This window comes from Sciurus carolinensis, chromosome 11, assembly GCF_902686445.1.
Source record: "Sciurus carolinensis chromosome 11, mSciCar1.2, whole genome shotgun sequence".
Taxonomy (NCBI): Eukaryota; Metazoa; Chordata; class Mammalia; order Rodentia; family Sciuridae; genus Sciurus; species Sciurus carolinensis.
This window is the reverse complement of record NC_062223.1, coordinates 11,671,763-11,698,219: the sequence shown is the minus strand read 5'-3', so window position 1 is coordinate 11,698,219 and position 26,457 is coordinate 11,671,763. Positions and strand designations below refer to the sequence as shown.

Here is a 26,457-nt window from a genome sequence, read left to right as displayed (position 1 = left end):
AAAGAATTCTCTACTTTTTAAATCACTTACATTCCAAGCTATAATCTCCCTGAATATTAAAAAAAGAAAAAGACAATCATACTAAACTGTTTTTTGGCTAACACATAAAGAATTGTCATCAGGCTGGGGTTGTGGCTAAGTGGTAGAGCACTTGCCTAGCACATATGAAGCACTGGGTTCAATCCTCAGCACCACATAAAAATAAATAAATAAATAAAGGTACTGTGTTCATCTACAATTAAAATTTTTTTTTAATTATTAGCAATATGGCATGTATCCTATACTGACTTTTTAAAGCATTCCTGATACTGTTGAAAGTTTGAACAGAATGTTTTTTAAGAGAAGGAAACAATGGTGAGATAATATTACATATCTGTTAAAATAATGAAAACCCAAAATACTAACATTGGATGCTGGTAAAGATGTGGAGCAACAGGAACCCTCATTCATTATTGGCTGGAAATGCAAGATGGTACAGCCACTTTGGAAAGCAGTTTGGCAGGTTCTTATAAAACTAAACACATTCTCTATTAATAATGCACATTCTCTATTAATAACCCAGTAATCACAGTCTTGGTATATATCCAAAAGAGTTAAAAACTTATAGCCTGGGTTGGGACTGTGGCTTAGTGGTAGAACACTTGCCTAGCACAAGTAAGGCACTGAGTTCAAATCTCAGCATCACATAAAAAAATAAATAAATAAATATATTATGTCCAACTACAACAAAAAAAAAATTTTTTTTTAATTTATATCCCAACAAAAGCTATACCTGAATATATGTTTGTGTATGTGTGTTTGTGTGTGTATTAGCTTCATTCCTAACTGCCAAAATTTGGAAGTAACCAAGATGCTCTTTAGTAAGTAAACAGATAAACAAATGATGACACTTCCACAACTCAACAATAAAAATAAGCTATCAGGGGCTAGGGTTGTGGCTCAGTGGTAGAACGCTTACTCAGCATGTGTGAGGCACTGGGTTTCTAAGCACTGCATATAAATAAATGAATAAAATTAAGGTCCATCAACAACTAAAAAATACTTTTTTTAAAATAAAAATAAAAATAAGCTATCAAGACACAGACATGGATGAACCTTAAAAGCACATTGCTGGGCTGGGGATATAGCTCAGTTGGTAGAGTGCTTGCCTCATAAGCACAAGGCCCTGGGTTCAAATCCCCAGCACCACAAAAAAAAAAAAAAAAAAAAAAAGGCACACTGCTCAGTGAAAGAATTCATTCTGAAATGGCTACATGCTGTTTAGTCCAACTATATGATATTTTGGAAAAGACAAAACTATGGAGAAGTAAAAATATAGTAATCCCAGTGACTTGGGAGGGTGAGGCAGAAGGATCACAAGTTCAAAGCCAGTCTCAACAAATTTAGTGAGTCCCTAAACAACTTAGTGAGACCCTGTCTCAAAAAATAAAAAGGGAGCTGGGGTTGCAGCTCAGTGGTAAAGGACTTGCCTAGCATGTGTGAACCGCTGAGTTCGATTCTCAGCACCACATGTAAATAAATAAAATAAAGGTCCATCAACAACCAAAAAATTTATATATGAAAAAATAATAATCAAATAAAAATTGAAAAGGACTGGGGATGTGGTTTAGTGGTTAAGCACCACTGGGTTCAATCTCCAACACCAAAAAACATAAAATATAAAAACATTGGTGGTTGCCTGAAATCTGGAGAAATGAAAGAAAAATAGGTAAGTCACAGATAATTTTTAGGGCAATTTATTCTGATCCAAATGGTAGAAAGACATCATTATACATTCGTCAAAATCCACAGACTGTCCAACACAATGAGTGAACCCTAATGTAAACCCTGAGCTTTAATTAATGACAAGAGATAAAGACTGGTTCATTAAAGCCTAATCAATGTCAATTATACCTGAATTTTAAAAGCGAGGCATAAGAACACAGCCTTTGGAACAAAAGTCCCCTATTTTCCTCCTTTGCTTGCAAAGCAATAAACCTTCTTTTTTCCTTATCCCCAAAACTGTGTCCTTGTTATTGGATTGGCATCAGGGACGAGGACCGAGGTTTGAGCAAAAAATTTGGCATCCCCGATGGGATGTAAGAGCAACTCTGACTCCAGCTTTTTTGGGGAGGCCTGGCTCTTCAAGGAACCCCATTTCCTTGTTAAGGATTCATGGTGCTAGAGAACTTGCTGAGAGTCAATTGCAGGAGAGTTAGGAAACAGTACAAGTTGCTTCATCATGGTCCAGTCTGAGAAAAAGGAAACTGAACTCAGGAAAGTCACAACAACGTTGGCCATTTGGCAGCCTCTGCAAAGGAATCTTCAAGGAAGTCTGAAGAAAAGGATGGAAATATGTATATCTGCAGAAGACATGTTTGGGTAACCCTAAGATGGTGGCTGGCGTTGAGTCAAGAGGTGGTGCATAATTAGTGTTAACACAGTGATCTACTTTTGCCTAATTAGTTAATGTCTCCTTTGTGCTAGTGGTCAACAGATATTTCTCATTCTTTCTTGATTGGTACCGAGGGGCGTGCCTCAATTGTGCTGATCCTAAGCTGATTGGCTGCCTTCGGTATATAAGACAAACCTATAGGAAGTACCAGGGATAACCGGATAAGCAGGTAGCAGAGAGGATAAGCAACGGTTAAGCAGCACCTCTGAATGATGGCAGAAGGCAGGTTGCAGATTGCAGAATGGAGAAGTAAAGCCACACCTCTAGATAGAAGAGTGAAGGACGCAGGATGCACCTTTAAGAAGAAGAAGCAGAACTAAGAAGATATAGATCTTTGAAAGTGTAGTCTCTCTCTCTTAAGAAAAGCCTCTCTCTCTCTCTCTCTCTCTCTCCTCTCAGAGCCTTTCTTCCCCTATAAGCTAGGGAACAAGCAAACAAGCAAGAAAGCAGCCCACTAAAGAGAAAGATAGTAGAAGTAGCTCAGTTTCCAGTCCACCTCTGATAAATACCCGCGCAATTATTGCTGCAGGCGGTAACAAATTGCCGTGGGCGGCGACATATATCAATATGCCTAGTATACAAAAAAGGTCCAAAAGGAGCCTCTGGGTACAACTGACAGTGGGGAACTCACTTAAGTTGATGGCATTGTGATAATGATAATGGAGACAGGTCAGGCTAAAAAGTATCCTGTGCTCCAACTCCTTGAATGGAACCTGGGAGAAAAAATATTAAGGCACGGCTTTTTTGTACATGCTGGATTGTCCGACTCTCTCCTAGGATGAAATTTGTTGTGTCAAGTATATGCACAGATAACATTCATAAAGTCTGTTTCAGAATATAAATTGAAGAAAGGGTCCAAAACTAGAAAAGATAAAAGAAAGTTCTAGGTATGGATATACAGTTTAGTATGGAAAATTGAAAGGTAAAAGAAATGTTTCTGAATGAAAAGTATTTTGTCTGGTAAAGTAATATTATTACTACTTGGGGAAACTAAGTATTAAAGGAATTAGGGTTTGTACCTGTTTTAAATTCATAAATGATTACTTTGTAACTGGTTAAACAAACAACTGTTATTTAGGTTATAACAACATAGTTATAACAATATAGTTGGCATGCAAAATATATGTGACTAGGTGTATGTATGCATCTGAGAACTATACCTAAGTGTTATGTAAAAGTTTAGAAAAATGAAAATTTATTTAAGTTTATTGGCAAAATAAACCAGTAAGTGTCAGATACATTGCATCTGACAGAAGGGTCATACTGTCATTTGAAAACCTGTCTTATATCTGTTTGCTTTGACTCAGTCAATTTCTGGGGACTAACACCGCTTCCTAAATATATAAGAGATTTAAGACTATCCTTTGATTTTTGTTAACAGATGCAGACCTGTGATTACTGCTACCTGTGATTACTGCTAGAGTGTATTTGATACACTCTAAATTCTAAATTGTACTTTAAAAGTTAAACTTAGTTAAATGTAAAGCTTAGGCGACTACTATGCCAAGTTGTTGTTATCTAAACTAAAATTATCTATAGCAAAAATCTTGGATTTGCATAGAAAAAACAAATTTGGTTGCTGTTTATTCATGTCATTTGATGTTTTATATCTGGATAAAGTAACCTGTTGTAAGTTATACATACAATTTTGTGTTACTCTTCACACTAGAGTTGGAATTTAAATGCATTTTTTTTTTTTAATATCCAAAATGTGTTTATTGGGATGTTTTCCCACTCATCTTGATTCAGGCTGCTTTTAGTGCTGCTTCCTCCTGAAGGAACATCCTTCTGTTAAGTCTTGCTTTTCCTCCCGTAGGTTGGCAGAGGACAGCTGAACAGCCAACACACAAAACTACTGTTTGTGCATGACTAAAAACTGTCGTGATTTTATAGCATCCTGGGCATTTCACATCCAAAAAATATGGAATGCTTCACGAATCTGCGTGTCATCCTTGTGCAGAGGCTATGCTAATCTTCTCTGTATCGTTCCAATTTTAGTATATGTGCTGCTGAAGCGAGCACAAATTTTTGTTTGTTTTTTTTTTTTAAGTTGTAGATGGACGCAATACCTTTATTTTATTTATTCATTTTTATATGGTGCTGAGAGAATTGAACCCAGTGCCTCACATGCTAGGCAAGCGCTCTACCACTGAGCCACAACCCCAGTCTTAAATGCATTTTTAAAGGTAATTAGGAGATCCTTATCTGGTTAAAGGTGACACTGTAAAACATGGAAGCATTCTGCCACTTTTTCCACAAAAAGAAAGTTAAAAGCTCTCTTAGCCTTTCCTTGATTGATGTTTCAGATGTAATGTTGTATTGTGTTATTTGGAAAAGTCCTGCCTTACCTGAGATAATACTCTGCCTCCCACCTTACTCCATGTTAAAATGGCTCCAAAATAGGCTAGACTTCAGCTCACTTAAAGTTGTGTTCAAAAGACTGATTTTTGTTGTAAAGATTAACTATAATTTCAAACAGGGAATATAATATATAACTATGTAAAGGTTCAAGATTTTTAGTCATTTTTCTTGGTTCTTAGTTATTATGCAATTTGAATGTTTCTGCTCTGATAATTTCATTCTGTATTTTCCTTGTAAACTTCATAACTTTTGCCTGTTAGTGTTTTGCAGAGGTACTGCTTAAAAAAAAAAAGAAACGCCAACCTGGATTAATTTGAGCTAGTAAGCCATCATCTACAGGACAGATAGCATATAATGCTGACTTCCAGTACTAACACCAATCCCAATTACATGAAAGGGGTATTTGGAAAATTATAGATATTGAAGTTATAACCTGTTACTCTCACTTTAAGACTGTTGAAACTCGCTTGCTGGGTGTTTAAAACCAAAAACTTGACCAAAGTCAAGGAAGTAAAGGGCAAGGAAAAAGCAGCCAACATTTTGGCCCTTGCCCTCTGAAGTCAGCCAGGACCAAGAGAATAACCCTCTCTGGGCCCTGCAACTCTGGTGAGTCACCTGATCTGCTGATCAGGGAGATCGAGAGAACCGTAGAGAACAGGAAGCCAACCAGAGCACATTCTGAAAAAAGGAGGGTCACTGGAGATGGAAATGTCTCTGATGTTTCCAAGAAATACCACATATGATCAACCAGACCCTAACCCATCCTGGCAAGTGGCATCACTGGTAGAGGAAAGCTAAAGGATTCAGGAGGTTTTACACATGTCCCCAGGAAAGATCTCTGAGGAATCTCAACTGACTCTTAAAAGTAGATAGGAACAAGGTCAGTTTTGACCAACTTGGTCTTAAACACTTGGCAGGAGAGCATAGCCTAAAAGCATAGTCCTACATGGACATTTTAAAGGAAAAACAATTTTTTTTAATGTAACTTAAGATGTATACTTGTGTCAGTCCTACTGAAAGTAAATAAAGCTGGAGGCTCTAAAGAAAAGGTTCTTGTGTGAGAGTGCTAACAATAATGATGACAAGAGTTGCAAATTTGTCCTAAGTTAACTGGAGTCTGATTTCATAGGCCTACAAATCTTCTTATCCTCCCATATTGATGAACTTGATCTGTTTTTCACTGATAAGATTGTAAGTTACTGTCCTCATGGTTTTCAGAGACTGGTTAAAATACTAATTGTCTTTGTGCTAATTACTTACAAAAAGTAATGCTTTGCTATCTTTATTGTTGTCTTAGCGTGATCCCTGCCCTACGTATGCCTTGTCCAGTCATCTGCCATCTGCCACTGTGGACCTCTGAATTGCTCTGATGCTAAACTGTCCATGCCCCACCGGATAAAGAACAAGAATTTTGGGTTACTTTGCCCCCTTTCATCAGGAAGCAGTCTGGAGATGATGTCACCCGTTTTTGGAATGTAGAAATTGACAGTGGGGAAAGGTAACAGTGATCTACTTTATACCTAGAATGGAGCTCTTGCTGCTCTGTCGCTGCAACTTATTTTTAAAATGAACATGCTTCTTTCCCTCTCTCCCTGCTCCTCTCTTATCTATCCTCCACCCTAATCTATGAAGAAACAGGATTACATTTCTTCCCCATTTTAGGCAGATTTATCTGTCCTTAAGTACATACCCACCACAGGAATGAAGTAATCCAGACTTTGGGAATGATACCAGAAGAGCTCAGAAATGACTGTCTCTCAAATTAACAAGTGACTTACAACTCCAATGTAGAACATGTGGAATATAGCCTTTGAATCACCCCTTTAAAAGTTCCCTGTTCCTGCAGGTGGGCAGAATTACAGTCTCTGGGACAGGAATGTCCTGTGTTTCTCCTTTGCTAATAAAGCAATAAACTTTCTTTTTCCTTTTTATCAAAAAAAAAGGGCTGGGGTTATGGCTCAGTGGTAGAGCGCTTGCCTCACATGGGTGAGGAACTGGGTTCCATTCTCTGCACCACATAAAAATAAATGAATAAAATAAAGGTCTATCAACATCTAAAAAAATGTTTAAAAAAAAACAACTCAGTGAGACCCTGTCTCCAAATAAAATATAAGCTGGGGACATTGCTCAGTGGTCAAGTGCCCAACTTCAATCCTTGATACCAAAAGTAGTAGTAGTAGTAGTAGTAGTAGTAGTAATGATAATAATAATTAGATAAAATCTAAATACCTTCCATGAAAAGGTTTCTAACATTATATTTTAATGTTATAATTCTTTGTCTTATATGTATATATATATATTTTTTGTACTAGGAATTAAACCCACCAGGAGTGTTTTACCACTGAACTGCATCCCCAGCTTTTTTAAAAATTTATGATTATCTACCTATTTTACTACACATTTCACATGTATCTATACGTTTTTTAAAAAAAGGAGGGTTTTTCCAAAACACCTTTCTCCTGAAATGCTACTTAAAAAGACAGCCAGGCACAGTGACTTCTGCCTGTAATTCCAGTGACTCAGGAGGTTGATACAGGAGAATCACAAGTTTGAGGCCCTCAATAACTTAGCAACATCCTGTCTCAAAATAAAAAGCACTGGATATAGCTCAGCAGTAAAGCACTCCTCAGTTCAATCCCCAGTTCCAGGGGGGGAAAAAGGAAAAGAAAAAAGGAAGAAAAATCAAATTAAAAAAAAAAATTAATAAGGGGCTGGGGAGATAGCTCAGTCGGTAGAGTGCTTGCCTTGTAAGCACAAGGCCCTGGGTTCGATCCCCAGCACCCAAAAAAAAAAAAAAAAAAAAAAAAAAATTAATAAGAAAATTAACAAGGAAAAGGAATAGAAGATGTTGAAACAACAATCAAGAATTGTTATTACCTGGGCACAGTGGTGCACACCTTAACCAGCAACTCAGAGGCTAGCAGGAGGATCAAAAGTTCAAGGCCAGCCTCAGCAACTTGGAAAAGCCCTAAGCAACTCAGTGAGACCCTGTCTGAAAATTTTAAAAAATAAATAAAAGGGGTAAAAATGTAGCTCAGTAGTAAATAAAGCACAACTGGGTTCAATCCCCAGTACCCAAAAACAAAAACAAAAAATGTATAACAACTCTTTAGTTCCCAATCCTAAATTAGGACTTAGATTAGGAAAAGGCTGAAACTAAACAACCAGAAAGGGGAACTGAAACCACCTAAATCTGGAAAGACTCAGGCACAAACAGCTAGGAAGGCATGCTTGAAGGACGGGGCTAAAAACAGAAGGAATGGTATAAAGTCAGTGTAAGAAACACAAGGCCTATTCTCCTAATGCATATAAAGTTGTGGAGAGAAGGTATGGATACGGCCAGGTGGGAAACCTACTACGGCTAGGGAGTGAATGTCCAGGGACAGGAAGGAAAAAAGAGAAGCAACATTTTTTTTTTTTTTTTAATATTTTTTAGATGTTGATAGGCCTTTATTTTACTCATTTATTTATATGGGGTGCTGAGAATCGAACCCAGTGCCTCACACATGCTAGGCAAGCGCTCTACCACTGAGCCACAACCCCAGCCCCCGAGAAGCAACATTCTTTTTTTTTTTTTTTTTTTTTTATTGTAAACAAATGGGATACATGTTGTTTCTCTGTCTGTACATGGCGTAAAGGGAGAAGCAACATTCTTAACAGTGAGATCCAAGCCTCTGGGAAGTAGGAACTGGGCAGAGGGAAGATCAGCACATTGACAGCTACTTTGTGTTAGAAGCCTTATAGACTAGTAATAAGAGAAATGCAAATCAAAACTACCCTAAGATTCCATCTCACCCCAATTAGAATGGCAATTATCAAGAATACAAGCAACAACAGGTGTTGAGGAGGATGTGGGGAGAAAGGTACACTCATACATTGCTGGTGGGGCTGCAGATTAGTGCAGCCACTCTGGAAAGCAGTGTGGAGACTCCTTAGAAAACTTGGAATGGAACCACCATTTGACCCAGCTATCCCACTCCTTGGCCTATACCCAAAGGACTTAAAATCAGCATACTACAGAGATACAGCCACATCAATGTTCATAGCTGCTCAGTTCACAATAGCCAGATTGTGGAACCAACCTAGATGTCCTTCAATTGATGAATGGATAAAGAAACGGTGGTATATATATATACAATGGAATATTACTCAGCCATAAAGAATGATAAAATTATGGCATTTGCAGGCAAATGGATGAAATTGGAGAATATCATGCTAAGTGAGATAAGCCAATCTCAAAAAACCAAAGGACGAATGATATCGCTAATAAGTGGATGATGACACATAAAGGGGGGTGGGAGGGGTTAGTGTTAGGGTTAGAGTTAGGGTTAGGGAGGGGGGCAAGAATGGAGGAAGGAAGGACTGTATAGAGGGAAAAGAGGGGTGGGAGGGGTGGGGGTTGGGGGGAAGGGAAAAAATAACAGAATGAATCAAACAACATTACCCTATGTAAATTTATATTTACACAAATGGTATGCCTTTACGCCATGTACAGAGAAACAACATGTATCCCATTTGTTTACAATAAAAAAAAAGAAGCCTTATAGAACCATGTATATGAACTTTAATACACTATGTTCACACGTTATTCTTAAACCATACACTTATAACACTTTCATTTAAAAAAACATTTTTTAAATGAACACAGTACATATTTAAAGTTCTCATTTTTTTGTTTTTTTTTCCTTTACTTTTCATCCTTACCTTCTTCCCACCTGGTTTCTCCACAATGAAAACATCACTCCAGATCTGAATCCCAGTGGTTTCTGGGTCAGAGCCTCCTCGCCATGAAAATCCTGTTAATGGTTCTTCTGGGTCACCCAACCAATTTGAATGGCCACCTTCCTTCTATAGGAAAAATAAGACATATCCATTCATTTGTCTTTTTTTTCTTTCAGTATTGGAGATCAAACCCAAGACCTTACCTTATAGGTAAGTACTCTATGACTGAGCTATACCCCAGACCGCTCTGTTAAATCTTTTTTTTTTTTTTTTTGGTACTGGGGACTGAACAGGGGCGCTTTATCACTAAGTCACATTTTCCCAGCCCTTTTTTTTTTTTGAGACAAGGTCTAAGCAACTTAGACCCTCACTAAATTACTGAGGTTGACCTAGAACCTGTGATCCCTGACCTCATTACAGGCATGGTAGTTCATGCCTGGCCCACTATTAAATTGTCAACAAGTAATTTTACACAGCAAGGATAATTCAGGAGCTTATTTTGCTTTTGTAAACATAAAAGTCTCATTTCTCACCATGAAATAAACTAATTCTCCCTTACCTGAGAATATAAGTATCGTAGCATAAAGTCCAGAATGAAGGACTTGCCCTTTCGGAAGGCACCAGCCACTGACACAACCACCACATCAAGATCTCGGACGTGGTCCTGCAGAAGGATGCTAGCCAACGCTTTCTCTTCTAGCTCAAAGGAATGCTGCTCTTTGTGAACCAAAACAACTTGCACTGGACCAGGCTTTCTGCTCTCCATGGCATCACCTATATTAATATTGGGGAAAAACATTAGTTGCAAACGTTTTTAAATATACATACACAAATACACACACACACATACAGACACACATGTATGCATATGTAATTTATTATTTACTATAGTACTGGGGATTGAACCCAGTGCAGTGGTTTTGCTTTGGTTTGTTTTGCTTTTGTTTTTGTTTTGTTTTTTTTGAGACAGGGTCTCACTAAGTTGCTTAGGCTGGACTCAAACTTGGGATTCTCCTATCCCAGCCTCCCTATTCACTGAGATTATAGGTTTGTGCCACCACACCCAGCTTAACACATTTAAACATGGAAAGAGCAAAAACTTCTTAAACAGGGCACAAATACACTATCCATAAAAAGAAAAAAAAAATGAAGACTTCACTAAAATGAAGACTTCATAAGAAAGATGCCAGTAAACGAGTAACAAGGCAAGCCATAGACTAGGAGAAAATACAATATCTATTTCAAAAGTACTCACATCCAGAAACAATAAAGAACTCCATAAGTAATAGATGAGAGCTGGGGCTATAGCTCAGTGGTAGAGCGCTTGCCTAGCACATCTGAGGCACTGGGTTCAATCCTCAGCACCACATAAAAATAAATTAATAAAATAAAGGCACTGTGTCCATCTACAACTAAAAGATATAAAAAAGAAAAAGAAAAAGGCAAACATTCCAACTTTTTCAATAATAATAATAATGGGGAAACACTAAGAACAAGAATTTCACCAAAAAAAAAAAAAAAAAAAAAAAAGATACCTACTGGTCAAAATCTTATAAAAAGGTGCTTCCACATCATTATTTATCAAGGAGACAAAAATTAAAACCACATCCTACCTAACAGAACAGCTAAAATTTAAAAGTATGACAATATCAACTGGGATAGAGGATATGAAACAGGAATTCTTATGCATTCTAAATGGGAGTATAAAATAGTATAGGCACTTTGGGAAACTGGCAATGCATACTAAAACTAAACATACCCTAGGATCCAGAAATTCCACTCCTAGGTATATATCTCGAAGTTTAAATAAGAATGTTCACATCAGCCTAACTCAAAGTTGTCCAAAAATAGAAATAGCACAATGTCCATCAGAGTGTGGCCTGCCACTGCAAAGTCTTCTACATGTATTATTTAATCTTCAATCTTTAAGTCTGAGGTAAATAACATGTCCCATTATAAAAAAAAGGAAACTAAGGCTTAAAAAAATGTTTAGTATCTTGCATAACAAGTCCTGGAAATAAGCTGGAAAAGATCTTTCAATGTGGCTATGTTTTACAGATGACTTTTTTTTGTCGGGGAGGCAGGGGGTAACTGGGGATTAAACCCAGTGGCACTCTACCACTGAGCTACATCCCAGTCCTTTCTATATTTTATTTTGAGACAAGGTCTTACTAAGTTGCCCAGGCTGGCCTGGAACTTGCAACCATCCTGCCTCAGCCTCCAGAGTCACCAGCATTACAGACTTGTGCTACCTCATCCAACCTGCAGATCATTTTCAATAACTCCGTCAACGTTTCAGGGGCTATTAATTCTACAGTTCAAAAGCATTAATAAATACTTTCCCTACCAGAGTTGAAAGCACAAAAATATTAATTCTTTGAATTTCAAAGCCATTTAGTAGCTGTGGATTTATGGAAAGTCTACAAAAAACTTCCAGTGAGGGGCTGGAGAGATAGCTCAATTGGTAGAGTGCTTGCCTTGCAAGTCCAAGGCCCTGGGTTCAATCCCCAGCACCGCAAAAAAAAAAAAAAAAAAAAAAAAATCTTCCGGTGAGGCTAGGGAATGGGCAAAGCCCTAGTTCTCTAATTGTACTTCTCTCTTGTATTAAAGATGTTTTTAGGTAGTCGAAAGGACATTTTTAATAATTATATATCTTAATGTATATTAGAAAACATCACACCAGCAATTCAACAGATAATTGCTTAGAAAAAGGCTAAGTCCAAGAAGTAAATCAATTAAGATCTAAGGACATATTTTAAGTAAAGCATAGGAGATAGGCAAGTATACCCCAAATCACAAATATGGTTACAAATGGCTCTCACCTGAGAGGCACTGAAGGTTGCATGGTCAGAGCATGCGAAGTAGACAAAATGGCTAGACTGTCAGATTCCACCCTTTAAGTTACAGAAACTGCTATTTGCTTTTTAAACTAGCAGTATTAGCCACAAAAGGGTTCTTCTCACTTTTTAATTTTTTGTACACTATAAGAAAACAATTTATAAATAGAAGTTAAGTGCCATACTATCATGGTAATAAATAAATACTAATACTTGTCCTCCCTGGGTGGAATTTCTGTGGATAACCTCTTAAGGTTCAGATTGAAAAGCAACGGATAAATCCGAGATCTAAAAGAAACCAAGAATTTATCTGTCAGGCACTGTGGCACTTGCCTATAATCCCAATGACTCAGGCTGAGGCAAGAGGATCACAAGTTCAAGGTAAATCCGGGCAACTTAGTGAGTTCCTGTCTCAAAAGAAAACACGACGGAGGATGTAACTCAGAGACAGAGTAGTTCAAATCCCAGTACCATCAAAAATAAATAATTTTAAAATAAATAAATAAAGATAATTTATTCATACCTTATGGACAAGGCACTGTGCTAAGTATCACGCAGTACTCAAAGAAGTACAAAACTAAGTCCTGATTGTGGCAGAGATGGCTGCTCATTCCCCCAATATTCATTTCCCTCTTCTACTATGTAACAAATTTTTATCTGTACATATAACTACTGAAAAGAAACACATTTCCAACCCAACCTTGTAGCTGGAATATGACCATGTGACTAAGTTCTGGCCAATGGGAAGTGACTGGAAATGACACAGGCAACTTCCAGGACAGGCATTTTCCCCTTTCCTGCTGGCTGAATGTACAAATGGGAGTGAGTCATCTGGAGCCAGTAGATACAAGCAACACCCTAAAATACTGAAGTAATAAGACAGGCAGGGCCTAGGACTTTGGGCAGTGTAACTGCCACACTGGTTCAATCTTATGGGAATGAAAAACAAAAGTCTGCCTTACTGAAATCACTTATTTGGTGGCTCCTTCAAATACAGCCAAACCTAGGAACCAGCCTCCAAGTAGGTGGACTACAGGGGTACACCACCATACTCCACTGAAAACAGTGTTTCCTCTCCTCTCTTGCTTCCTACAGTACCCAAAATAAAGGAGTACAGGCTGTGTTTAGTTGGGGGAGCTGGAGTGATCCTGCATCTCTGTTTACATGAGTGGTACAAACAAGCATCAACACCCACTGGATTAAAAAGACTAACAGTATTCCCTTTGGTTTGGGTCAATGAAAGAGAAAAATTATATTGAACTGTACACACAGCCAGTAATTAATTTTAACAACTCAAACTCTTTGCTTTTCACCATACCATCTCTCTCTTTTGCTTTCTACAGACAAGAAGACTGTATTACTAATCTTCCAAGTAAACACTGCATTTCCACTCATTTCTTTTCAAATGTCAGGTAAGTCCTTTGCTAATCCTCACATTTCAGATGCCCCATCTCTTAGAGCCTTTATCAAACCCTCTTCTCTGCACTGTGTCACCCCTTTCAACTTTGTAGTTTGGCTAATTATCCAAGTCACAGTCCTCAAGTGTTCCCTTGATGATGTCATAGTATTCCTTAGGACTGAATGCTTCTACTTCATTATAGCACATAAGTATATGAGGATGGATGACTCAAAACTAAAATCTCCATCCTTTAAATTGAAGACTTCCATCCTTCTCCCACTGTCTTCTTATTTCCTCTAATTCTTCAATCTCCTTGTTCTCCCAGGAAAATTTATTCTCTTTGGTCTTCCCATTAGGAGAAAGTCAGATATTAAAGCTAAACATCGTGGTGCACAGCTGTATTTCAGTAATTCAGGAGGCTAAGGAAGATCACAAGTTCAAGGTCAGTCTGGGCAATTTAGCACAGACTCTCAAAATAAAAAGGGTTGGGAGTGTAGTTCAATGGAAGAGCACTTGCCTAGCACATATGAGGCCCTCAATTAATCCCCAGTTATCACAAAAGACAGTCAGTCCATCCACCCTCAGGTACTATCCAGTTCTGGTTCCAAATTTCAAATGTACAACCTATTTAACCATTTGTTTCTGTTGTCTGAAATGTTTCCTCCCCCTTGACACCAAGTAAACACTTGCTCATCCTTGAATACTTGCCTTCAGAAAGAAGTTTTCCCTTTGTCCTGATCACCCCACCCTATCCTCTCAGACCCTAACAATTTACACAGTATATTAAAAAGAAAAAACAAGGAGGAGCTGGAGTTGTGGCTCAGTGGTAGAATACTTGCCTGGCATGTGTGAGGCCCTGGGTTCAATACTCCACAAAACATATAAATAAATAAAATTGAACAAAAGATCCAATTGACAAAAAAAATATAAAAAGAAAAAGAAAAAAAACATGGAGATCCAAGATGGCGCCCTAGGGGAAGGCTGCATTCCTGGTCGCTCTGTAACTGGAGATTCGAGCAGAGGAAATACTGTTTCTATCAGACATACTGCCTGCAGATCACCAGCTGCCCGCTGTTGCATGGAAATCCACTGTCACAGTACCCACAGGTTTGGTTACACACAGAGGCTGCCATCTTGGGACACCAGCCAGGCCTACAGGTTTGCTGTCACCACTGCCACCATTTCGGAGTGCAGTCACCTTGGTCTGCAGACACAGGCCAGGGCCTGGAGATACACTGGGGTACCTGCAGGTCTGATGGTACCTGAGGTCTTTCTGCTATGTATGCTAGTGGCCACCATCTGGCTGCCTCTTTGCAGGATCACTCCTTTGTATGAGCGCATCCCTGGTGGTCTCTCTGTAAACTGAAAGGCCACTGAGATCTTGGGACTGCAGCAAAACAGGGCCTGGAGAAGTTGAAGCCCAGGTCCATCAGTCTGGAAGCGGCAAGCCTGTGAAAAGTTGGAGACTAGGGGCAGTTGGAGGGGGGGGAGCACAGGTTGAAAAAACTGGGCTCTCCAGCTCAGTGAGTCCTGAAGCGTGCAGGGATGGGAGGGGCTGGTTATAAGAGATGGGAAGCCTGGAAGAGGGTGTGAAGGTATCTTGCTATCAGTTCACCCCACACTCAACTGGTTCGGCACCCACTGAACTGGAGCTAACATTAAACTTCAGACACCCCACCTATTGGCGAAGAAGAGAGAAAATTTCTGAAAGCCAACAGAGGCAATCATTCATTTTCATTGAAACTTTTTTTTCTTTTTTTGCCCTCTCTCATACCTCTACCATCTTTGAATTCAAATATTTTTCATGCATTAATTTATTGAGGAATGGGATGTCTAAATAGTATATTACAGTTTTATTGAGGCATTCTTATATTTTTACTTTTTTTTTTTAAATCTGTATATATTTTTTTCTCTCACCTACCTGTCTCCCTGGATTCTCTTCCTCCCATCTCTCATACTAACAGCCAATCTCTATCAATTCCTCCCTCACTCTTACTATAAATTTTTACCTCCATCTTCTCTCCCTCTCCCTCATAAACATCACATCTTACACTATCTCTGTTCCTTTATTGTCCATCATTTGAAACAATAAACCCTTTTAGCAAACTTACTATTTATATTGTAGACAATAATTGAACACTTCATTTGTTTATTTTGACAAAACTGTAAACAACTTAATAGGAGCCATTTGGTTTAAGGTTCTCTATTGTTTGCACTGGGTGCTGTTAACATTGGTCTCCCCCTTAAAGGTGAGGTACTGGAATCCTTCAGGGACACTATAAGACTACAGGGTAGAATCTGTACTGCCTCAGCTCCATACCGCTAGATGAGAAGACACACAAACAACATGAAAAAACAAGGGAACAAAATGCCTCAAACAAACCAAGATGTTCCAACAGCAGAATCCATAGACAACACAGAGAAGAAACGTCAAGAGAAGGAGTTTAAAATAGTTAGACTGATCTTCAAAATAAAGGATGGTATTGGAGGTGACCAGGATGGTGCATTTTCTTGCTATGAGTAAGAGTAATGTGGCAACGCTGGCAGCTGAGAAGGGCAGAGTTTTGTGGTGAAGTAGGAGGAGGGATTTATGAAGGCACCGGGAGGAGCCTTGATTGGAACAAAAGAGTAGCAAGTTGATGTGAGGTACTGCTGGTCCCCACTGGTAAAGTCATGAGATCACCGTGGAACCTTCAGTTTAGAAATTTAAAAACAATGGAGAAGACTCAAGAAACTGTCCAAAGAATTCTTCTATAACCCTACAAGTACTTACTTCAATTACCAGGTAAACAAGTGAGAACCAAACTTTCACAGGCATTTAATCATTGGTTGAAAGTTCCAGAAGACAAATTACAGATTATCACTGAAGTGACAGAAACGTTGCATAATGCCAGTTTACTCATCGATGATATTGAAGACAACTCAAAACTCCGACGTGGCTTTCCAGTGGCACACAGCATCTATGGAATTCCATCTATCATCAACTCTGCCAATTATGTATATTTCCTTGGCCTAGACAAAGTCTTAACTCTCAAACATCCAGACGCAGTGAAACTTTGTACCTACCAGCTCTTGGAACTCCATCAAGGACAAGCCCTGGATATTTACTGGAGGGATAATTACACTTGTCCCACTGAAGAAGAAAACAAAGCCATGGTGCTTCAAAAGACAGGTGGATTAGCAGTAGGTCTCATGCAGTTGTTCTCTGACTACAAAGAAGATTTAAAGTCAATGCTACTGAATGGTGAATGGGTAAAAGAAGAAATCAAGGAAGAAATAAAATACTTAGAGGTAAATGAGAAAACTGATACAACATATCAAAATCTCTGGGACACTATGAAGGTTGTGCTAAGAGGAAAGTTCATTGCATTGAGTTCATACATTAATACAAAAGAATAAAAAGTCAACAGATAAATGACCAAACATTACCCCTCAAAGTCCTAGAAAAAGAACAAGTCAACACCAAAAGCAGCAGAAGACAGGAAATAATTAACTGATATAGTTCAGTTGGTAGAGTACTTGCGCCTTGCAAGCACAAGGCCCTGGGTTCAAATCCCCAGCACCGCAAAAAAAAAGAAAATTTAAAATTTTTTTTAAAAAATCAGAGCTGAAGTGAATGAATTGAAACAAAAGAAACAATTGAAAAAATTACAAAACAAGTTCTTTGAAAAAAATAAATAAAATTGATAAGCCCTTAGCTACTAACAAAGGGAAAGAGAAAACTCAAATTACTAAAATTTGTGATGAAAAAGGAAATATCACGACAGGCACTACTGAAAAACAGAAGAAAATCAGAAGCTATTTTAAAAATTTATACTCCAATAAAACAGAAAAACTCAAAGACATTGACAAATTTCTAGAGACACACAATCTACCCAAACTGAAATGCAAATCAAAACTACTCTTAAGATTTCATCCCACTCCAGTCAGAATGGCAATTATCAAGAACACAAGCAATAATAAGTGTTGGCAAGGATGTGGGGGAAAACGTACACTCATACATTGCTGGTGGGACTGAAAATTGATGCAGTCACTCTGGAAAGCAATGTGAAGATTCCTCAGAAAACTTAGAATGGGGGCTGGGGATATAGCTCAGTTGGTAGAGTGCTTGCCTTGCAAGCACAAGGCCCTGGGTTCAATCCCCAGTACCCAAAAAAAAAAAAAAAAAAAAAAAAAAACTTAGAATGGAATCACCATTTGACCCAGCTATCCCACTCCTCCTTTTATACCCAAAGGACTTAAAATTAGCATACTACAGTAACACAGCCACATTGATGTTTATAGCAGCTCAATTCACAATAGCTAAACTATGGAACCAACCTAGAAGCCCTTCCACATATGAATGGATAAAGAAAACGTGGTACATATATACAATGCAATATTACTCAGCCATAAAGAAGAATGAAATATGGCATTTGCAGGTAAATGAATGGAACTAGAGAATATCATGCTAAGTAAAATAAAAAAAGGCTGCATGTTTTCTCTGATAAACGGATGCTGATCCATAGTGGGAGGTGGGGGGAAAATGAAGGAACTTTGAATTATGCAGAGGGGAGTAAGTGGAGGGGTTGAGCAGTGGAGATGGGAAGGATGGTAGAATGAGACATACATTATTATCATATACACATGTATGAAAAAAAAATTTTTTAAATGCAGGGGAAACTGAAGCAAAAGTACACAAGGAAAGTGTGATAGGAAAAAAGAGATGAATACTATACTTAATATTTCATGTCAAATTAGGTCTGCCACCAAAATGACTAAGGATTTTATTTATTTTCAAAAGATAACACAAAATTAAAATGAGATCAAAGTTACTTGGATTAGTATATTTCTCTATCCATTTTCTTCAGTGAAGTTCTATTATTCATTTGCTATACATGTGCTTGTTTTCTATGCTGGATTCCATTTTTCCTTATGGATTTTCACTACTTTTTGAGTATGTGGAATATTAACTATTTAAAAAAACATGTTTTATAACAAAATATATCCTTTTTTTTTTTTTTTTTTTGTGCACCAGGGATTGAATTCAGGGGCACTCAACCATAGACTCACATTCCCAGCCCATTTCTGTATTTTATTTAGAAACAGGGTCTCACTGAGTTGGTTAGGGCCTCACTAATTTGCTGAGGCCAGCTTTGCACTCCTGATCCTCCTGCCTCAGCCTCCCAAGCTGCTGGGATTACAGGTGTGCACCACCACACCCGGCTCATTTTTTACCATAACAAGTATTATAAGCAGTCTATAAAATCAAGTCAAAAATGTTAAAGGAAAAAAAAAAAGAAAAAACAAGATTCTGGTTATCAAGACAGGATAAGGTCTGAATCTTGAATTTCCCTTCTGGAATGTAGCTCTAAGAGGCCAGAATTTTTATCTCTTTTGTTTAATGCTATATCACCCGAGTTCCAAGAACAGTTCCCACATGCAGTAGGCCATCTATAAATATTTGTGGAATAAACAAACTCCACCACTTATAATGTATGGAGAAATTTCCAACCAGTTTTGTATCCATTTATAAATCTAATACACATCAAAGCACAGTGCCTGACACATAACAGGAACTCAATGAACAGTGTCTCCTTCCCACATTCCTGTTCCACTGAAATCTTGTACATACTACCATTCTACTCACTACAGTAATTATTATATGGTAATTAAGATTTATCAAACAAACTGGGAGATCTTGGGGAATCAGAGAAATTGTCACCTTCAGTCCCATTACCTAACATAGGAAGAATGTTCCCTAGTAGTGTGAACATAAACCCAATAATACACGTAAACCACTTCAATAAAAATCAGCATCTTCCCTGTCGCTTCCATTCTCCTTGCCTTCAAACTCCTTGAAGGTACATCTTCATCCACTTACCCACCCCCTTTCTTAACACCTTGTAATTTGGCTTTCCTCTCAATCTTTTGATACTGTTCTCTAGTTTTCAATGACCTCTCTAGTCAAAGCCAACGGCCCTCCTGATTCTCAGTCAACTCTACCCCTCTATCACAAAACACAAATGCAACCCAGTTCTATAACGTAAAACCTTTGGATTTAGTGATGAGCATATCCCTAGTTCTCTTCCAGACGCATCATCTTCTTTTACTAGTTCTTTTCCTCATCATCTTCTTTTACTAGTTCTTTTCCTCGTTCATCCTCCAGTGGATATACACCAAGGCTCTACTCCATTCTTGCAGTTTTCATTCACTCCCTCAATGACCTCTTTATTCTTATAAGTTCAACTATACCCTCTATTTTGATGACACAACTTCATTAGCTCTTTAACCTGCATGTAGTCCAAATGCACAACTGCCTAAAGGAAGATTACCTGGATGTTCCACTCACCTCATTCTCAGGAGGAATATGTGGAAATATATTGACCCAAGAATCAGGAAACAAGTTCCTGTTCCAGTTCTTCCACTAACAGCCTGTGTGATCCTGGGCATGACTGGTCTTAAGTCTCATCAATAAAATGAGTCAAATGCTTAACCTTTCAAAACCTTTCCAGTGCTAACATTTTACCAGTCTACATTTAGTACTGTCAGAATGGATCCTCAGTTACTCCACTTCTCTCAAATCTCTTAGGGCCTGTATATTTTCCCAGTTCTCTCTTCCTATAGGTAATCTATCACCAAATCCCATCATTTCTCCATGATTTAAGTTCACGTTTTGGCAAAAGTATTATTCTAATGAGGCAGTACGTATAGGAGAGAAAATCCTTCCCTAACAGTAAGAACAGAATTCTGGGCCTTGTTCTGCACTAACTGTAGCAGCATGAGGAAATAATTTAACTTCTCTGCATTTCCACTACAAAAATCAGGCAGAAGATATTTTTTGGCTCTAAAATTCAAAGACTTGGTCAACTGAAAATTCCCTGGACACCTACCTAAATTGGTCACGCTTGCTAGGAAACCTATTGATCCCTCCATTTAACTTAAATTATATAGGACTGGCTAAAGAGTAACCCAAAAATTATGTTCCTGAAACCATTAAAGTAACTTGCTTAGTAATTTACAAAAGGTTTTGGAGTTGTGGGTTTTGTTTTGGGATTTGGGGGCGGGCCCCAGTTAGTGCAGTGAAATTACTCTCACTTCTCAAAAATATTAATCTCTGAAGATTTCAGCTAACCTCCAGGGACAGTAACTTTCAGCAGCAACCTACATACCTTCTCCCTTTAGAGAAGCAATTTATTTTCCAAGGTCTACATCTGCACACTGAGACAACAGTTAACACTACATTACATGCACTTACATGACTATGGATAACAAGTGTGACATTTTTACAACTATGAAGATCTGTCTTTCTATAGTCACCCCTATCATCCATATACATATAAAACAACTTAAAACCTACATTTTACACGAGGGGGATGTGGATCTATGGTAAAGTGCTTGCCTGGTATGCACAAGGCCCTGGGTTTAATCCCTAGCACTGTCAAAAAAAAAAAAAAAAAAAAAATCTGTTTAAGAAAAAGTTGAATAGTAAAAATACTGTATCAGATTGCCAATTCATGGGCTAGGATTGTAGCTCAGTGGTGGAACACTTGCCTAGCATGTGTGTTCGATTCTCAGCACCACATACAAATAAATCAAATAAAGGTCCATCAACAACTAAAAAAAAAACTTAAAAAAAGGACTGCCAATTCTGATTATTGCTTTAAGTAATAAGTCAATATTGCATCAGTGATCATTTCAAGCAATGATAGAAAATGCTGAAAATCTTTAAATAATTAGAAAGTATTCTAACAACTCATGTAAAAATTACAACCTTTTTCCTATTTATAAAGTACTGATTTGTTCTTTAATTATGGCATAACACCTTAATCCAGACAAAAAATAGGTTTCAGATATCTGTTCAAATATTCTCTCTACTTAATTACACTCCATTGTGCATATTACAGCATGACTTTTCCTAAAATTATAGTCCTTTAAAAAAAAATGGAGGGGCTGGGGAGACAGCTCAGCTGGTAGAGTGCTTGCCTCACAAGCACAAGGCCCTGAGTTCGATCCCCAGTACCGCAAAAAAAAAAAAAAAAAAAAAAATGGAGGGCCAGAAATATAGTTAAGTGGTAGAGCATGTGCTTAGGATATATCACACTCTGAGTTCAATCCCCTGCACACATACACACATACACACATACAAAGGAGTTGCACAAGCTGAAAAAAAAGTGACTACTAAATCATAGGTGAACTTTTCAGTCTCACAAAATATAAATTCTAAGAAATAATTTCTATCATAAAAACATAAGGGGAAAAAGTTTAAGTGACCCTCAAATACCTAAGAAGTCCTTCTGAACACTGACAAATTCAATAAAATTGGGTGATTGAAAGCAGTTACTATTGCTATCAGAAAATTCAGGGCTGGGGGAATGCCTCAGTTTGTGCAACTTCTTGAGTCTGATCTCCAATACACACACACACACTCATACAGAATTTTGTCAATTAATTCAACAGTGAGGAGACAGTGTAGATCAAGATTTCTCAACCTCAGCACTACCAACATTTGGGGCTGGGTAATTCTTTGCTAGGGCAGGGGCACATATCCAATACCCTATAGGATATTTAGCAGCATTCCTAGCTTGTACCCACTAGATACCAGCAGTGACACCATTTGTGAGACCCCAAAAATGTCTCCAGCCATTTTTAAAAATCCCATGGGAACAAAAATCACCCAGGTTTAAGAATCACTAGTGTAGAACCAATCTCAGTACTCATCCTTACCATGCAGAGAATTCTTAAAAGCAAAGGAACAAAGTTACAGAAACACTTTACTGAGCAGATTGTATGACTCACAGTTGAGTTATGACCTGAGTTTTCCAATCCCCTTTTAAAATACCACATTCTCTAAAGGGCAAGAACAACACGCCCAAAAACAGAGGCATACCATTTTTATGCCTTGTCTTTACTGGCAGTCGTTAAAGTTCCTGATTCACAAAGCCAAAGAAAATACATCATATGCAAGGGTAAGTACACTAAGCCCTCTCTCAACTCTAGAACTGCCCAGTATGGTTCTTTTTGGTGCTGGGGCAAAGGGTGGGGCGATAATATTCCATTGGCTTAAGGCAGTGAATGTGACAGCAGATACAAAGATAAGGCTGTTTCTGTGAAAAAAAAAAAAAAAAAAACTAGTAAAACCCAATAAAAGAAAATAATGGGGAAAATTTATATTCTAATTAACTAAAGGGCTTAGGAGAAGATTTTTTCCAATTCTTCTGTTGTAGAAAATCTTTGCGTCCCAGGGGGAGGAAGGATGGAAGGGAAAGGGGAGGTACTAGGGTATTAAATGGACCAAATTACACTATTTATAGTGTGTGCATGTCTGAATATGTAACAACGAATCCCACTGTTATGTATAATCATAAAGCACCAATAAAAAAATCTTTGTGCCTTAGTATAAAATGCTGAACATAACCAGATTTTCTTTTGATTAAGAATGGCAGGGGCTTAGGACTGGGGAGATAGCTCAGTTGGTAGAGTGCTTGCCTAGGTTCAATCCCCAATACTGCCAAAAAAAAAAAGAGAGAGAGAGAGAGAGAATTGCAGGGGCTGGAGTTGTGGCTCAGTGGTATGGTATTTTCCTCACATGTGGGAGGCACTGGGTTCAATTCTCAGCACCACATAAAAATAAATGAATAAAATAAGATTCATCAACAACTTTTTTTTTTTTTTTTTTTTTTTGAGACGGGGTCTGGCTACATTGCCCAGACTGGCCATAAACTTGTGATCTTTCTGCCTCAACCTTCCTAGGAGCTGGAATTGCAGGCATTCACCATCATCCCTGCCCAAGGAATTCTGTAGTGCTAAGGATTTATGAAGATCAACTACAACAAACGGTGTTGACTTGGAGAATGCAGGAACAGGGCTGAATCTAAAAATGATGGCAGAAGTTGGGTGAGATGATGCTCAGGCCACTGAGGCAAGATGACATCAACCCAGAATTTCACCGCCAGCCTCAGCAACATAAAAGATTCCTGTCTCAAAAAATATAAAATAAATAAAAATAAACAAAAAGGATAACAGGCTACACCACAGATGGAGAAAAGCTTTTCAACAGAATGAATCAATAGTAATTTTGTCTCTTACCTAAACACAGGAACACCACCAAAATCAATCTAGTTACCCAAAGGTTCTACTTAGCTATGTTCCAGTTAAATAAGGCTTTCTTAATTAATTGACAATACTTAATTGGTTCATAGTTATCATTTCAGGACATAAATATGCTTACTCACTCCTCTCTTTCTCTGCTATACCAATAAAGCTGATCTTCTAATTCATAATATACTTCAGCTGTCAAATATATCTAGCATGTTCTAACAATCAAAATGCATACAAATAAAAAGCATGTTTTAGAAATCTGCAGAAAGCGGGCTGGGGCTATGGCTCAGTGGTAGAGCAATTGCCTCACATGTGAGAGGCACTGGGTTCCATCCTCAGCACCACATGAAAATAAATGAATAAACGAAGATATTGTGTCCATCTACAACTAAAAGAGTATTTTTTTTAATTTGCAGAAAGCAACAACTTTTCAAAATAAATATTGATAATTAATAAATTCTGCATTCTATAAAATAATAATTCAAATGTAAGTAACTTACAGGAAAACTTAAATACTAGTAAGCAACAGGCACAGAGGCACACACCTGTAATCCCAGCAACATGGGAGGATGAGGTGGGAGGACAGCAAGTTCAAAGTCAGCCTCAGCAACATAGAGGGCACTAAGCAACTTTGCAAGAGTCTGTCTCAAACTAAAAAATAAAAAGAGCTGGGAATTGTAGCTCAGTGGTTAAGTGCCCCTGAGTTCAATCCCTGGTATAAAAAAACTACTATGGGAGGCTGGGGTTGTGGCTCAGTGGTAGAACACTCGCATAGCATGTGTGAGGCACTGAATTTGATCCTCAGCACCACATAAAAAAATAAATAAATAAAATAAAGGTATTGTGTCCATCTACAACTAAAAATTTTTTAAAAACTACTATGCAAAATAGAATTACTGGAGAAATTTTAACTGTTGCCTGCCTGAATTAATTAAATCAGAATCTATGAGTGACATCCAAGAATAGGTAGGTTTTTAAAGCCACTGGGTAATTCTAATGTAAGGCAGGGCTGAGAACCACAACTCTAAGGTAAGTAAAAAATTGTTTTTTCTTTTAAATAAAAGATTTCCCCTCACTTTTCCCCTTGGTGTTTAGATAATATGCTCTAAGAATTTTTTTTAATTATTATTTTTTAGGTGTAGATGGACACAATATCTTTATTTATTTATTTTTATGTGGTGCTGAGCATTGAAACCAGTCTCAAGTGCTAGGCAAGTGCTCTACCACTGCTCCAAGAATTTCAAAGACAACTCAGGAAAATGTTTTATAATTCAGGCAAACTTTAAAGTGCAGTTGTGTTACTTGAACACTTTCTCAATATGAAATACAAGATCATAAAGAACTTTATGATTCTTTAGTGATTGGCATGCCAATCACTATAGGTCAATTTTAAACCAGTTCTTAAACATGTTGACACACAACTAAGGTTGCCTAAGGTAGTCCATGAAAATCGTAAAAAGAATGTGTGATCAGGCTGTTCATATCTATCTTTGGGAAACCAGGGAGGTGCAGAAGACTTCATATTTCTTACTTATCCAATTCTCTATCATTTCATTTTAAATAATTAACGATGTGGCCTTTAGCCTATGATTGATACCCAAAAAAGAAAAGGGGAGGAAAAAAAAACTTATGTACTTAACATACTTAAAATTTTTTTTTTTGCTTGCCTAGCATGGGTAAGGCCCTGGGCTTAATTCATAGCACAGAAAAAGAAAATAAATAAGCCTTATTTACTGAAAACTAAGAAACATGCTAGTACACATCTACTCTTATTTTTCTTAATTTTATGAATATGACATGAGATAAAGCATAGCTAATGAAACAAAGTGCTGGCCTAGCGTAATGCTTCGTTATGTGGAGAGTCCTTCCAAACAAGTGTCTCCTCTGCTGGTGTTAAAGCAACACGAACTTTGCGCAAAGGCTAGGTTCCGTGGGAACTGAAGAGGGCATTGACCCGAATTCCCAGACCGTATCTTGCAAAGCTGCACACCGGACACCTGTCAGACCACAGGCTTCGCTTCTCCAATCTGCTTCTCCGAAGGAAGCCGAAGAGGTGCGCACGCCGTCCGAGTCCGTTAGCTGTCCCCTGCCCTCCACCCAGCAGTTCCCTTCCTACTGGAATGTGAAGGATGGAACTTATTCGGATGCTTTGCTGCTCTGGACGCTTTCGCCTTTCGATTTCGCAACGGACGCTCCGGGCGCTTTCCGGAGCGCCGGCAGAACGGCGCGAGCCGGGCAGGGTGACAGGCGCAGCGCGGCCGCGGTCCCGCAGACCCACCGGGCCGACCCCTGCGGCCGCGCTGCGGTCCGGAAGCCCCAGCACCACCGACCGAACCAGGCGTACTCAACGGACTGACTGGGAAGCAATTTAGGCCAATTCTTTTATCTCCCCTGGAGATAAGAGTTGAACACCAACTTTTCCCGATTCTCTCGTCGGTGCCTCAAGGTCGTTCCGATAAAACGAAACGCCAATTCCAAGCGCCCTCCGCCGCCTCCGCTAAGAAACCCCGACGCTCCGGCCCGTTCGGAGGGCAGCGCCTCTCCGCCCCGGCTTCCCGGCCAGAGCCTGCGGGCGCCCAGGCACCGGGCGGGCAGCCGCCCCGGCGCGCGGCCCAGCGCAGCGC

General features: G+C 38.5%; 1 protein-coding gene, 1 non-coding gene and 2 pseudogenes across 4 annotated transcripts in view; 1 reads left to right on the top strand and 3 right to left on the bottom strand.

Annotated features, from left to right (window-relative positions):
* The window catches only part of Atl3 (atlastin GTPase 3), a 56,686-nt gene that overhangs the window by 29,698 nt on the left and 531 nt on the right, over positions 1 to 26,457 (bottom strand). For 2 of the 3 annotated variants that reach the window (XM_047516675.1, XM_047516673.1), the window contains exons 2-3: positions 10,077 to 10,291; positions 9,500 to 9,643 (exon numbers count right to left, since the gene is read on the bottom strand). In XM_047516675.1, the coding sequence (XP_047372631.1) occupies positions 9,500 to 9,643; positions 10,077 to 10,283 (351 nt within the window). In that variant the 5' untranslated portion in view covers positions 10,284 to 10,291. Of the gene's footprint in view, positions 1 to 9,499; positions 9,644 to 10,076; positions 10,292 to 16,819; positions 16,840 to 26,457 lie in introns of those variants that run through there. The other variant, XM_047516674.1, reaches the window with a different exon arrangement.
* Positions 4,135 to 5,472, bottom strand: LOC124958333 (40S ribosomal protein S27-like; annotated as a pseudogene).
* Positions 4,350 to 4,456, bottom strand: LOC124960867 (U6 spliceosomal RNA). Its single transcript, XR_007104185.1, has one exon. It is a non-coding gene; the product is annotated as a U6 spliceosomal RNA (small nuclear RNA).
* On the top strand, positions 16,469 to 26,189 carry LOC124958332 (geranylgeranyl pyrophosphate synthase-like; annotated as a pseudogene).